Below are 14,930 nucleotides of genomic sequence, written 5' to 3' on the forward strand. Positions count from 1 at the left end.
GGCTTTGTGTGTCTTTCTTCCGGGGGATGTTTCTAACAAGATATTGAGAAATAATTCTTTGACAGGAGTGCCTGTTTTGTTGCTACTTTGAGAGTTGTTTGATGTTTGTTTTTCAATTTTGCTATAGCTTAATCAGCTTCCAAGAATATTATTTAAGGAAAAACCAGAGAATAATATTATAGGTACATAAAGAAGGGGAAGGGTTTAGACTACTTTTACTTGACCATATCAGATGAAATGTGTATCACACTGGCTAACACACATTTGAGAAAAGAGGCCAGAATTTCTATCTCTTCTCTTTATGAAGTAAATTTTTCAACAAGTTAAGGGAAACTAGAATATCAGGACTGAGAAAGCCTTTAACAACCTAGGCCTTTATAAAAGTAAGGCTAAATAAATAATACTTAAATGTCTTCCTCATTTGTATTTGTTAGAAGAAAAAGGAATAAAAATGCCCACACATATCATTATGGATAGGTTAAATCCTCCTGTTTAGTAGAAAACAAGTATATTTAAAAAGTTACCCTTTAATTTCAGATAATATAAGTAGCATCTTAGGCTAATGTGAGAACCTCCTGGCCCAGGAAACTATTTGCACTGAATATGACGTGACAGACAAATCTCATGGCTCTAATCTAATTCAAGACAGATTTTAAAAGAAACAGTTTTTTAGCCGGGTCCAGTAGCTCATGCATGTAATCCCAGCTGCTCAGGAGGTTGAGGCAGGGGAATCGCTTGAACCCGGGAGGCAGAGGTTGCAGTGAGCTGAGATCATGCCATTGCACTCCAACCTGGGTGACAGAATGAGACGCCATCTCAAAAAAAAAACAAAAAAAAAACACAGTTTTTTTAAGTCTTGCCTCTCTTTAGAAGTGTTGAAAGTTCCAATTTCACCAGCACCATTCATGCGGAAGCTTGTATGACCATAATGCTAAACAATGCAAACAGGAATGGCACACAGAAGGAGAATGGGTACAAATGGAGAGAAAGAGCTAATATTCACTGATACCATCTAGGCTTATCTTATTAAATCCTCATAACAACTTTGTAGAGAAATGAGAATTACCATTTATTGAGCACCCAAGTTCTAAGACCACAGTGGGAGGTTCACGTACATTATCCCTTTTTTTTACCCTTATTAGGTAAAATAGTACATTATCTCTTATTAGGAAATGGAGGCACAGAAAATTTAAATTACCACCATGACAGTCTACAACTATGAATTGGGATGTCTGCATCCAAGCCCAAGTTACCTGAAACTATCCATTTACTTATTCTTTCCAATAAAAGCCTGTGGCCAATCCCTGTTCATCTTTTCGATATCAATACTGAGCACATTGGCAGACATACAAAAAGTGCTCCATAAACAGACGTTGTCTACAACTGGCCCCAAAGGGCAAGCTTTTCCCTCATCCTGTTACACACTGCCTTTCAGAGGACAGAATTTGCTTGAGATCTGTTTTGTCTCCTTTGTAACCTAATCAGATTTCATTAGGCATTCAGTTTTGGTTTTTATCTCACAACCAAATCTACTGTAGTTTTTTTCTTTTCCATAATGAGTGACGAGTGGTAAAAGGAATGGAAGAAAGAAATGAAGGAAAAAAAGATGAAAGGACAGTGGAGAGCAATGTAACTCATACTTTACTAATATACTTACAGGAACGGCATTAGACAGAGAAGCCCAAAGCAGTAAGAGCCCATAATTGGGTGAGTTTTCCTTACTTGTTTCTGTCTCTACAATATCCAGCGTAGCTTGCAATAATGTCTGTTTAAAAGAAATAAACATTGCCAAACCATGGCTGTGTGACAAATATTGATGTTAATAAACAAGAGATCATGCATTTTTCTTTAATATGAAAGAGATCATTTCTGCCATTCCCAGGTGTTGCAGTTTGAGGCATGTGAAAGGATTTATGTCCTTACTGTAGTATGGTAATTAGGAGTAGGGATTCTGGAGCTTGACCGCCTCACTGCATTTGTTCAAATCCTGGCTCAGCTATTTAAGAGCTGGATGACCTTGAACAAGCTACTTTAATCTCTCTGTGCCTCTGTGTCCTCATCCATAAAATGTTCATAATATGGTACCTACTTCATAGGATTGTTGTGAGAATTAAATGAGTTAGTACCTAAAAAGTGCTTAAAATAAAACCTTTCAGAGGGTAAAATGCACTTTGGATCTCTACTTTACCAAACTGAATTGGCAAATCGTGTGTGATTATCTCTGCCCTCCACACTGCCCTGGAATCCCTGTCTTATAAACCTCTGCTCTTAGGAAAATGCAAGCAATAGAGAAACACACATCTCTGGTGCATTCAGGAGAAAACTACTCCCCCATCCACCATACAGATTCCCAGCCCATTCACCATGGGAGACAGAACTGCCAAGCCAGAATATTATAAATACTACAATACTCTAAAACCTTACAGAGAACTGACATTTGACTTGAACAGTGACAGCTCAGGGCAGGGCCCCATCCAAGGCTACCCAACTCAAGACATGTTCCCAAGTCACCAAACAAATCCCACTAAAGTATTTTCTTCATAGGGCGGTTTCCCCAGATTTGTCCGTGCCAGTGATGGCTCCCCATCATGGGAAAAAATTCAGACACTGTAACATTTTCATTAAGTTACTCATCTACTTTTAATCTTAAATAACTTATATCTAGGTGATAGAAATGATGGGAGCTAATATCAACTCACTGCTTGCTAAGGGCAAGTACTGTTTTAAGTGTATTGCAAGTATTTAACCCATTTCACTCCTCACTATAACTCTAAGATGCAGATAATACTATCTTTTTTTTATTTTTGAGAAAAGATGTTTACTTGAGAATACAGCATGGCGACGGAAATATGCATGCAATAGTAAACTATGTGCGTATTCAGAGAGTTAAAGGAAGACAACGATTTTTAAAGGAAAAAATGAGAAGGATTACATAATTGTTGTGCAATCATTATCCTTGTCTACAAAGATCAATAACAATATTGGACAGGCCAGTTGCTGAACAGGTGTTCCTGTAGAAGTATTACTGTGTAGGCTGTGATGGCCTTTGTGCAGGTTTGTCGTTTTTGTAGAGTTTTCTTTTCTTTCTTTTTTTAATCACACATTCAAGCATGAGAACCCTCTCTTCATGACCTTCCCTGGCTCTATTGGTCAGGGTTTTTTTTTTCTTAGGTTCAGGGGGTACAGTTCAGGTTTGTTCTATAGGTAAAATTGTGTCACAGGAGCTTGTTATAGATTATTTCATCACCCAGGTACTAAGCCTAATACACAATAATTGTTTTTATCTGTTCCTCTCCCCCCTCCCAATCTCTACCCTCAAATAGGGTCCAGTGTCTGTGGTTCCCCACAGATACTATTATCTTCACCATTATGCATATGAGGAAACTGAAACACAATAAAGTTAGGGAATTTTGTCAGGGACATATAGCTTGAAGGTGGTTGAGTTAGGATCCCAACCCTGTGAGTCTAGCCCCGACTCCAGAGCCCACACTCGAAGCCACTATGCTATACTGGCCCCCTCAGAGACACAAATCACAACTCTCTTGTATTAAGGATTTGGAGAACTGCATTGTACCACAGCATAGTAGCTTTGCTTCAGATACTATGACACAGAAAAAAAAAACTATTCAATCACTAGCACATAAAATACATTATAAAAGAGACTGATGCTATTATTTACTAAAGCATGTAATTTTTCAAGAGATTAACTACTCTAATCCCTAGCTTTCTGGGTTTAACATCCTCAGTTTTCCTGGTATTAAAGCTGTGAAAATAAATAAGAAATTACTTGTGAAATGTGTAACACTATGCTTGGCACAGGTAAGCACCCCAAAAATGTTAGCTAATGTCTTCTTATTGTTTTTGTAATAATGGATTAGCAGAATTGAAAATAGTTTAGATATGAATTTCATTTACTGCTTGTCTCTATCATACTTATAATGTAAGTTGTCACAGGACAAAGTTTATACCTCATGAAAATCCTATAGATATATTTCATTATTTTGATACTCTGTGACACAGTCATAATTTTAAATGAAAAACACTACTTTAAGATATATTTAAAATAACATGGAAGAAATCACATTTTACATTAATGATGGAATAAAATGTGTATATATTTTTTAAAAATGAAACTTAACTTCTACCCAGTCTTCTGCTTCACTAGGCCACTGAAATCTATTTATGCAGTTGAAGACAATAAAATGTTTTAAATTTCTTCTTAGCTCACACTTTTTTTTTTAATATTAGTATGAAAACATAAGCTCGGCCAGGCACAGTGGCTCACGCCTGTAATCCCAGCAGTTTGGGAGGCTGAGGCAGGTGGGTCACGAGGTCAGGAGTTTGATACCAGCCTGACCAATATGGTGAAACCTCATCTCTACTAAAAATATAAAAATTAGCCAAGTGTGGTGGCATGTGCCTGTAGTCCCAGCTACTCGGGAGGCTGAGGCAGGAGAATTGCTTGAACCTGGGAGGCAGAGGTTGCAGTGAGCCAAGATAGCACCACTGCACTCCAGCCTGGATGACAAAGCAAGACTCCGTCTCAAAAAAAAAAAAAAATGCCACGCAAAACACACACACACACAAGCTCAGTGTGAACACTGCTAGAGGAAAACAGAGATGCAATACATAAAAAATAAAGTTAAACTGCTCATGGATGTTCAAGTTGAATTCTCTCCTAAAGTTTTAAACACTGAATTAGCTTCAGCAGAATTCAAACTTTGTTTTTATTCAAATAATGATATGGTTTGGCTATGAAGCCACCAAAATCTCATCTTGAATTCCCACATGTTGTGGTAGGGATCCAGTGGGAGGTAACCAAATCATGGGAGCAGGTCTTTCCAGTGCTGTTCTCGTGATGGTGAATAAGTCCCATGAGATCTGATGGTTTTACAAAGGGAAGCTTCCCCACACAAGCTCTCTCTCCTTTTGCCTGCCACCATCCATGTAAGATGTGACTTGCTCCTCCTTGCCTTCCACCATGATTGTGAGGCCTCCACAGCCATGTGGAACCATTAAACCTCTTTGTTTTGTAAATTGCCAGTCTTGGGTATGTCTGTTTCATCAACATGAAAACAGACTAATACAAATAGGGAGTTAAGAGTACCTATGATTAAAAATACCTCATTTCTTCAGAGTAAGAAAAATAAATGCTATTCTAGAGGTATTGTTGGTAGGGAATTTTACTTTTTTTTTTTTTTTTTTTGAGACGGAGTTTCACTCTGTCGCCCAGGCGGAGTGCAGTGGCGCAATCTCGGCTCACCATAACCTCCACCTCCCAGGTTCAAGCAATTCTCCTGCCTCAGCCTCCTGAATAGCTTGGATTACAGGCGTGTACCACCATGCCAGGCTAATTTTTGTATTTTTAGTAGAGATGAGGTTTCACCATGTTGGCCAGGCTGGTCTCGAACTTCTGACTTTAGGTGATCCACCCGCCTTGGCCTCCCAAAGTGCTGGGATTACAGGCATCAGCCACAGCACCCAGCCTCTGTAGGGAATTTTAACTGGGAATTTAAAAACTCTATTTGCTAGGCCCATAGATTACAGATCTATCTGGGTACATCTTTTATATACATGTGCTTTTGCCCATAAGTCCTGGAAAATAATGCAAAGAACATGTGTGTTTGTCTGGGTTGTTCATAAAACAAAAATATTAGCTGAAACACAGTTTGTCAATGAAGGGCCTTCCAGTATGGTTTCCTATTCCCTTTACTCAGGAAGGAGATACCTAAACATTCACATAGTCCTTTTTCCTAAGGCCATCTTCCTTTCGAGTTTTAAGCAAAGCTGTTTGTGATAATATTTGCTATTTAACTAAAAACAAAAATTTTGATGCCATCTTTAAATATAAAAATATTTGAAGAGTTTTTTTAAATGATGATAACAATGATAAGCTCCTATCCAGTCCTCTGTTCTCAGTGCTTTACAAAAATTAAATCATTTAATTCCCACAACTTTACGAGGTGAAGAAACTGAGGCCAAGAGACTAGGTACTGTGCCCAAGGTTACACAACCAGTGACTGGATTTGAGCCTTAGGCAGTCCAGACCAAACGAAACCCAGTCTCTGTGGGCAGACCCTGGCCTCAGGCAGTTTTCAAAAGCTCCCGGAGGTGATTCTAATGAGAGGCAGAGGTGAGAACCATTCATTAGAAAGCATCTGAACCAAAGGTAAGGCTTGTTAAAGCAGATTGTCTACCTCAGAGGTGTTTGTTTGTGTTTGTGTGTTTGTTTGTTTTTGAGACAGGATTTCGCTCTGTCACCAAGGCTGGAGTGCAGGGACACAATCACGGTTTGCTGCAGCCTTGACCCAGGCAGTGATCCTCCCACCTCAGCCTCCTGAGTAGCCGGTACCACAGGTGTGTGCAACCATGCCTGGCTAATTTTTTTTATCATTATTTGTAGAGACCAGGTCTTGCTATGTTGCCCAGGTTGGTCTCGAACTCTTGGGCTTAGGCAATTCTCCTGCCTCGGCCCCCCAAAGCGCTGGGATTACAGGCGTGAGCCATCATGCCTGGCCTACTGCAGAGTTTCTGACTGAGTGATTCCCAGGTGATGCTGGTGCTGTTGGTTTGTGGGCCACATTTGAAGAACCACAGATCTGGAATAACACTTAGAGCACAGGTTCCTAGTGCCTGGCTTTTTAAATTATACTATTCTGCCTCCTTGCATCTGAAGAAACAACTAATGGTAGTGGCATCAACAACAAAGCCTATTTTGTAGAGCTTTGTTTTTCCTAATTTGCCATTACTTTCACCTGTTGCTATTGACACAGCCAACTGTATGATAACACAGAAATCAATACAGAACATTGGAATTGTATTTTTTGCTCGTTGTCTCTGGTTTTTTCTTATGTGGAATAGGACACCTCTTCTACATAGGTTGTTGTGATGATGTAACAGTGAAATAATGTATCTCAACATGTCCAGTACAGTGGTTGACACAAAAATGGTATCTAATCAATCTCATGTATTTTAGCAAAATATATTTTAACAACCATAATTTATTACTATCTTTACATTAGCAAAAGAAAGGTAAGAAATACTTACCATGGAATTATCTTTTGCAGATTTACATGCTTTTATATCTGGAATGTTTTTCTCAAACAGTTCCAGGAACCATTTTTTGGATTTTGACCAGTTTCTACATGAGAAAAAGTATATATAGAAATTAATTGGAAAGCACTTTAGGAATAACAGGTCACAGCATAAAAAAGGGATGTCTGTGGAATTAAAATTATTTCTCCAAATTTATTCTTCATTTTCAGGTATAATTTCATGGAAGGTCTACCTTTCGAATGATTAGTCCCCAAAGACAGTTGGGGAGGCAGAGCAACTACATTTTAGTGTCTTTTGTAAATAAAACTTTGGAGTCCTACTGGGTTGGCACTGAATAAGAAGGCAGAACCCACACTTGCTTGGTCTGCCTTTACTATGGCTGACGTAAGTTGCAGGAGGATGAAAACCCAATGCACGGAACCAATCGCTGACTTAAGCCGGGAAAAACAAACTGGCTCTCATCTTCTAAATCTTGTCTGAACAGTCACCACTGTAGATGAATGGTCTATGTAGGCTATGGTCTGAATGTCTGTGTCTCTCCCAAATCTTTATATGTTGAAATCCTAACCCCCAAGGTGATGTCATTAGGAGGTGCGGGTCTTTGGATGGTAGCTAGGTCATGAGGCTAGAGCCCTCGTGAAAAGGAGTAGTAGTAGCCTTATGAACAGGGTCTGAGGGAGTCTGTCTGCCCCTTTTACCACATGAGAATGCAGTGAAAAATTGGGAGTCTGCAACCCGGAAGGAGCCCTCACCAGAACATGACCATGCCGGCCCCCTCATCTCAGACCCCCAGCCTGCAGGGCAATGAGAAATAGCCCTCACCAGAGTGTGACCATGCTGGCACCCTCATCTCAGGCCTCCAGCCTCCAGGGCAATGAGAAATAAATTTCTGTTGTTTATAAGCCTCCCAGTCTATGATACTTTGTTATAGCAACCCAGATGGAGAAAGACATAGAGCCTCTTCCAAGAAATTTCAAAATCATGCAGTTACTTTGCATGTGCCTCATTTTACAAACATTTGTCTGAACCAACTGTGAGAAATGCATTTAACCACGCCCATGTTTGCCTCAGAGAGAATGAGGAGCACAGTGTCTGATTCTGAGACTACTCAGGTTGATGATTTAGCAGGAATCTTAACTGTAGCAACGAGTGCAATAATAAAAAGCTGTACATGGGATAAAAGGCCTCAAAATAAATTCTTAATCCCATCTATCTCTTTCTCTCTTTTGTTTTTGATCATCACAATAAGAAAAGCATATTTCTTCCCTGGTCCTCCTTCAATTCACATACAGCCACCAAAAACAAACAGGTCATAAGAAATGGCTTCTCTTCCACTTAAACTGCTGTTACATCTACTTAGAACAGAAAAACGAGAGGTGTTGAATTGCTAAGAGAAGCTTGGTCAACGAATTAATTATAGAAAACAACTGTTACCTTAGAAGACACTCTGGCAACTGGGACCCATACTCAAAATCTTCATCATAAGCTTGAAAATACTGATGGAACTCCTTGATTTTCTTCTTGTTTGTGGGAAACAAACTTTTATTAAAGAGCATATTCACTGTGACTGGATAAAGGAGATGTCTACAAAGACAGAAACACACAGAAAGTCAGACCCAAAGACCAAAGAAGAAAGGCAAAGGATACAAAGCAGGGCATTATTTTATAGCGATATATGGGGAGCAGATAACAGGTGACAGATTATCTTGGGAAAAAGTCACTCTTAAGAAGTTTTGATATTTGCTTACTGTGGTCAAGATAATACAGGGGGAACTGAAAACGTGGTTTGATTTATCTGAAGATATTTAAATGCTTTCTAAACAAGCATATTAGACTCTGACAAATATGAGATAATAAATAAACTGATCTAATACAATTCGACAATAATTTATTTAGCAAATAATAGTAGCTAAGATATAGTCCATGCCTTTAGACAGCAACAACAGCAACAACAACAACAACAACAAAGAATCAGGGCAATATTAGTCACCAAATTTCCTAATTTCTCACAGGAGCCCATAAATTCAAACTATTGCCCATTGAAATATAGTACATATCATCAATAAGTTGTACCATTAAGAGAATAAAGTGATTACTGTAGCATACTTAAGATAAAGAATATCAAATATTGTTAACATGCCTTAAAACACTTAATATTGTTTATTTAATTTTTATTTACTATCCCTTCATAATCTCCTCCACCCAAAGTTTCAAAAATACCCAAGAATATTTTGTTCATTTCAATATCTTCATTTTGTTATAGATATTGGGTATGCTTCAGCACATTTTTTAATTTGGTTATTTGTTTCTGTGTCCCCCCTGTACCCCCTACTACTGGACCTCTAACAAAATGTTCACTGTCATTCTGTTTGAGTCTGAACTGCTGAATCTTGCCTTGGGCATTCCAGGATTCCTGCTGAGATGGCAATGTGACTCAGGTAACTTCAACTTACGAAATCTCTTTATGCACGTGGGAAATTTTTTTCATGGCTCCCATGCGCTGACTTTAACTTTTCCAGAAAGCTTCAGAATGGGGCTGACTCCGTCTGCTGCTCTTCCGTCTCTCTCGGGATCTCCCTTAATAGAGGACCCTGGGGCTCAGTCCTGAGGCCCACACTGACTTTGCCTGAGCCACTTGTTAAGTAACACAAACATCTCCTGGACCTTTTTCACCACTTTATGATTCCATTCTCTCCCCTATCCTCTCAATGTCCTCTCATTCTAATAATCACAAATTGCACTGAATGTTTTATCAAAATTCTAAAGGAAGTATGAAAATTATAAGAAGAAAATCCATGTAGTTTATACACAAATGTATGGAATGACTAAGGAGAAATTACTGCAAATGTATTACCATGACTGTATTGGCTTGTTTGCTCCATGAAATAGAAATGCTAAACTGAATTAGAATTTAAAAGATTGGTGACAGAGCCAGACTCCATCTCAAAAAAAAAATAATTTAAAAGATTAAAATAATCTCTTAATAGCCTAGTTAGGTAGATTTCATTAATCAACCTGACAATGTTTGAAGTCCAATGTATAGGTTTCCATTTTTTTATTTAAAACAAAAAGCAAGACTAAATCATACTAATGCATCTATTTACCTTACTAAGTTGTTCAGGTCCATTGTCCCATGAGTGCCTAAATTCTCCAGCTGTTCATTTAATTCTTCAGTCAGTTGCCCGGTAAATTGATGGAGATTGACAGTCCCCATTTTCCCTTTCAACATAATATAGAGTTTTTCATGCAGTGCTAAAAAGACATTCTTTGGAATTGATGCTATGAACAAAGAAAACTATTTTCAAAATAAGCAACAACTCCTTGAAACACACAGTCAATATATATCTACTATTATTTTGTCAGCAGGGACTACAGCCAAAGTCCTCCCAGCACATAAGGTCACCTCCCATAAATAAAAGTAGATAAAGATTCAACCTATTCTCAGCCGAGTGTGGTGGCTCACAACTGTAATCCCAGCACTTTGGGAGGCCAAGGCAGGTAGATCACTTGAGGTCAGGAGTTCCAGACCAGCCTGACCAACATGGTGAAACTCCATCTCTACTAAAAATAGGAAAATTAGCTGACTGTGGCGGGCACCTGTAATCCCAGCTACTAGGGAGGCTGAGGCAGAAGAATCGCTTGAACCCAGGTGGTGGAGTTGCAGTGAGCCAATATCACACCACTGCACTCCAGCCTGGGCGACAGAGACTTTATCTCAAAACAAACAAAAAAGATTCACCGTATTCTGTGAGATAATGGAAATCTATTCACTTTAAGGGATAATCTATAAATGGGTGATTAAGAGAGCTGGTATTTTCAGCCCTTCTCCCTCCAAATCTACAGTGCAGATACACTAAAAACAGATATTTTACATATCCCAGCATTTCAGAGGCTGTTCTGTCTGCTCAGAATGTTCTCTCCTTTATTATACTGATATCTACTCCCACCCAATCCCACACACTTATACCTATGAGCTTCCAACTTCTCCTGCAAATTTCTATTTGTCCTTCAAGTGTCTTCTTGAACACTACTTCCACCAGGAGGCCTTTCCTAACCCCATGAATAGCTTTGAGCCCACTTTTTTCTTTATGTTAGTATTCATGCTCCTTCTACAACACACATTCCTAATTAGAAATTGTGGTTTATTTTTTACTCATTTCTTTATATTTTTATTTTATCTTGTTTTATTGACCTTGAAGTAACTTTTTCTGTTTTAAAAAAATTTTGAATTTTATTTTAGATTCAAAGGGTACATGTACAGGTTTGTTACACGAGTATATTGTGTTATGATGAGGTTTGGGGCATGATTAATCCCATCACTCAGGTAATGAGCACAGTACTCAATAGTTAGTTTTTCAACCTTTGCCCCCACCACCCAACCCCCTCCCTCTAGTAGTCCCCTGTGTCCATTGTTGTCATTTTATTGAAGTAACTTTTTCAAAGATTAAGTTTTAATTTTGTATTTCATCGTCCTATTACATGTAAGATACATTTTGTGTAAGTTAATGAAAAACAGGTTTTAGATTTCCTGAGCATACATCTTCTCTATGTTACCATACCAGTATAGTATGTATACTATGCTACTATACATATACTATACTGGTATGTATAATATGCTACTATACATCTTCTCTATGTATAGTAGCATACATCTACTATATGGGAGGGATGGGAAGCTGACTCAAGAATAAATATTAATATATTTCATCTGTTCAACAAAATATTTAAACATGAAAGTCCCCAGAGGAGGCTCAGGTGAAAAAAACTCAATCATTCCCATACACCTCTGATAGGTAACTTAGTAAATTTTTCTGAAGGGATATGTGACTCTACAGATCAAAGGCCTTCAAAATATTTATATTATTTGATCTAAAATTCCATAGTCCAAGTATCAAGAAGCACTAAATAATCAAAGAATTTCACCACCAGGTTGTGATGATCATGCATACAAGAAGAAAAAATATATATAATTCTATTGATTACTGGTAGCTTTTAAAACAAACTTGCTTGTCTTAATGGCAAGAAATGCACAAAAGGTTATATGAAAAGGAACCAAAGAAGAAAAAAGGGAAACAGAGAGAAAGATGCCACAGAGAATAGAAGCAAGGAAAAACATTGTGAAAGAACAAAAAAGAACCAGACACAAATTGAACCAGCTCTGCGTTCCAGGGAGGACACATGGCCCCAGTACAAATAATTGCAGCCTAGGAAGAAATGAAGGCAGACAGCCATACTGGAAGCATGCTGACTGTACAATCTGGTAGTCTCTGAAGATGGAGGATTTGTGAAACGGCAAGTCAAGCTCCCACTTACCATAACAGCCCTATAAAATTTGTCAGAAAATGCCACTGTAAAGGATTTACTAAGCCATGGTATTCTAGTTTCAGGGACTGAGTAACATGCAACCAGTCTAAGAGCTGTACCCTGTAGAACACTGTATACACAGCAGTGGAACAGAGTTAGTGACATCCTGGAAGCTGTAACATGATACAGATTCCAAATATCTAAAGAAAACATCAATGAGGTAACCTTATCACTTTCACGTGTCTAATTCAAATCCAAATGTATTAGGCTGCCGTTCATTTGCATTTCAATGGCCAAACTATTCTACCCATAACTGTTTCCTCTTCTACCCACACCTCAAGAATAAAATAATGGACCCTCGTCATTCTTGACAGAGGAATGAGGATGTAATTTTTACCTAAAACTACTCCTGGATTCCAATGTTGGATTTCGAATGGACTATCTAAAAATATTCTTTACCTGTACGATAAACGATATTTTGCACTGCTAGTTCAAAATCTACTTTTTTGGATTTTAGAAACACATTAATTCCTTCTTCTTCAGTAACAAAGGTCATTCGGTTTCCCATGGCAAAGACTGTAAATATTGGTCCACACTGAAATAAAACAAACACAGATTATATTAGTAAGCATTCCTAAGCCATGTTTAAGACCATTCTCCTCAAGAATCCTAATGCTAAAGTTATAGTCAAAAGAAAAATTATTATGATTATATTTGGTAATTAGTTATAAATTTTGATTGTTTCAGCCAGATCTGAATTATATACATTTTAATTTGTTCTGTCCTAATATGTAATGTTCCCTTTGATCATTTTATTGCCTATTTGTAGCTTCCTTTCTTGTAGTATGAAATAAGTAGAAAATAATAATTATAAATAATTAGAAATTGTATCAACATTGTGACATTTAAACATTGTTTTCAAGATATTAGTAGACTTATAAGCAACCTATAGCTGGATATTGTTCAGCAAAAAGGTTCAAAATTGCCAACTGGTTTATGGGAAATCCATGGTTATTCAACAATGTCTTGCAATCCTATACACTTTTCTAATCTGTTCACTTTCCTAGTTTTCAAAATGACTATTTCACCTGTACAACCTACCCAACCTCTCCACTCTGAGATAGTGTCCCTGCCTTGTAACTCACTGGAAAAATGGAGCAATCAAGTAGCAGTCTCAGTTTCTCGCTACTAAATCCTGCAAGGTATATACATTTGCACCCATTCTCCATGCCTTCCCTCCTCTTAACACGGATGGAGGTTCCTGCCCTTGTGAAATGTCAACACTTCTCCATTTGTGTTATGGATCCTACACTCTTGCCTTCTCTCTTCTACATTTATGACTCTCTCTCCTACATCATTAATTTTCCCCTCTTTATCAGATCACTCTTAGCAACCTGTGAACATACTGTAGCACAGGGTTTGATAGCAGAGGTCTATGACCTTGTTGGGAAAAAAATATGCCATCATTTTTATTGGCATCCAAGTATAATTTAGCAGTTTCTTCAATTATGAATGTGGGCAACAAACCAAAATCTTCTCCATGACTCTATCATCAAAAGAAATCACCATACTTTCATATTCCATTACAGCATTATACATATCTCAAGGCATAATTTATGCTCGTCACTACTTCAGTATTAGTCATTTCTATACCTCCCAAGAGATGGCACATGGTTACTCCTGCAACACAGTGTTGGGTGCTACTAGGCAACTTGCAGGCCCAAAAATCATTAAGCCACCAGAAAATGAAGTCCCATTTTTTTACATTAGTGATCCAGACATCTACACTGCTTTCCAACATTCCTATCTGTAATTGTTTGTTAACCAGTACTTAGAAGATGACTCATTTTCATTGTTAAAGTTTTGTGCAAATGAGAATTCTTAACTTCCCATTAGTAGGTAGCTTTTTGCAACATTTGTAAGCACCTGGTCACAAGTGTAGACTAACCACATTCAAATACATTGAATCAGCAGTTGAGATAATTGTTGATGTGAGGCATTTAAAGTAACTGCAATATAACTGCAGAGTGAAAGATGGTCATGCACAGTGTTAGAAATTATGTAACAGGGTTTTGTTGTTGTGTTTGTTTTACTTGCTTTCCTTTTGTTCTTTTTTTGTATGCAATGTCAGCAGCCTCAGTGTTACGAAGTAAAGGCAGGCACACATGGTATGTTGTAGAAGTGGTGCTTGTATATTTTTTAATGGAACTTTTTATTTAGAGATAATTGTAGATTATCATGCGGTTGTAAGAAATGCTACAGAAAGAGCCTACGTATCCATTACTGTTTTCCCAGTATTAACATCTTGCAAAACTATAGTACAGTATCACAACCAAGTTATTGACATTGATACAGTCAAGATACAGAATGTTTCCATCACCACAAAGATCTTAAATGATGCCCTTTTATAGCCACCCCCAACTGTTTCTCTCACTCCTACCTTCTCATTAATCCTTGGCAACCACTAATCTGTTCTCGACTTCTATAACTTTGAATTTCACTATGTCATATAATCAGAAGCATTTAGTATACAATTTTTGGGGACTGGCTTTTCATTCAGTGTAATTCTC

General features: G+C 37.9%; 1 protein-coding gene across 4 annotated transcripts in view; it reads right to left on the bottom strand.

Moving 5' to 3' along the window:
• CYP39A1 (cytochrome P450 family 39 subfamily A member 1) overlaps positions 1–14,930 on the bottom strand; it is a 140,545-nt gene that overhangs the window by 80,282 nt on the left and 45,333 nt on the right. For 3 of the 4 annotated variants that reach the window (XM_055262941.2, XM_063632916.1, XM_063632915.1), the window contains exons 2-6: positions 12,820–12,955; positions 10,161–10,335; positions 8,491–8,640; positions 7,048–7,141; positions 1,658–1,765 (exon numbers count right to left, since the gene is read on the bottom strand). In XM_055262941.2, coding sequence (XP_055118916.1) covers positions 1,658–1,765; positions 7,048–7,141; positions 8,491–8,640; positions 10,161–10,335; positions 12,820–12,955 — 663 coding nt within the window. The remainder of the gene's footprint in view (positions 1–1,657; positions 1,766–7,047; positions 7,142–8,490; positions 8,641–10,160; positions 10,336–12,819; positions 12,956–14,930) is intronic. The other variant, XM_055262942.2, reaches the window with a different exon arrangement.

The sequence above is a fragment of the Symphalangus syndactylus genome, chromosome 23 (genome assembly GCF_028878055.3).
Source record: "Symphalangus syndactylus isolate Jambi chromosome 23, NHGRI_mSymSyn1-v2.1_pri, whole genome shotgun sequence".
NCBI lineage: Eukaryota > Metazoa > Chordata > Mammalia > Primates > Hylobatidae > Symphalangus > Symphalangus syndactylus.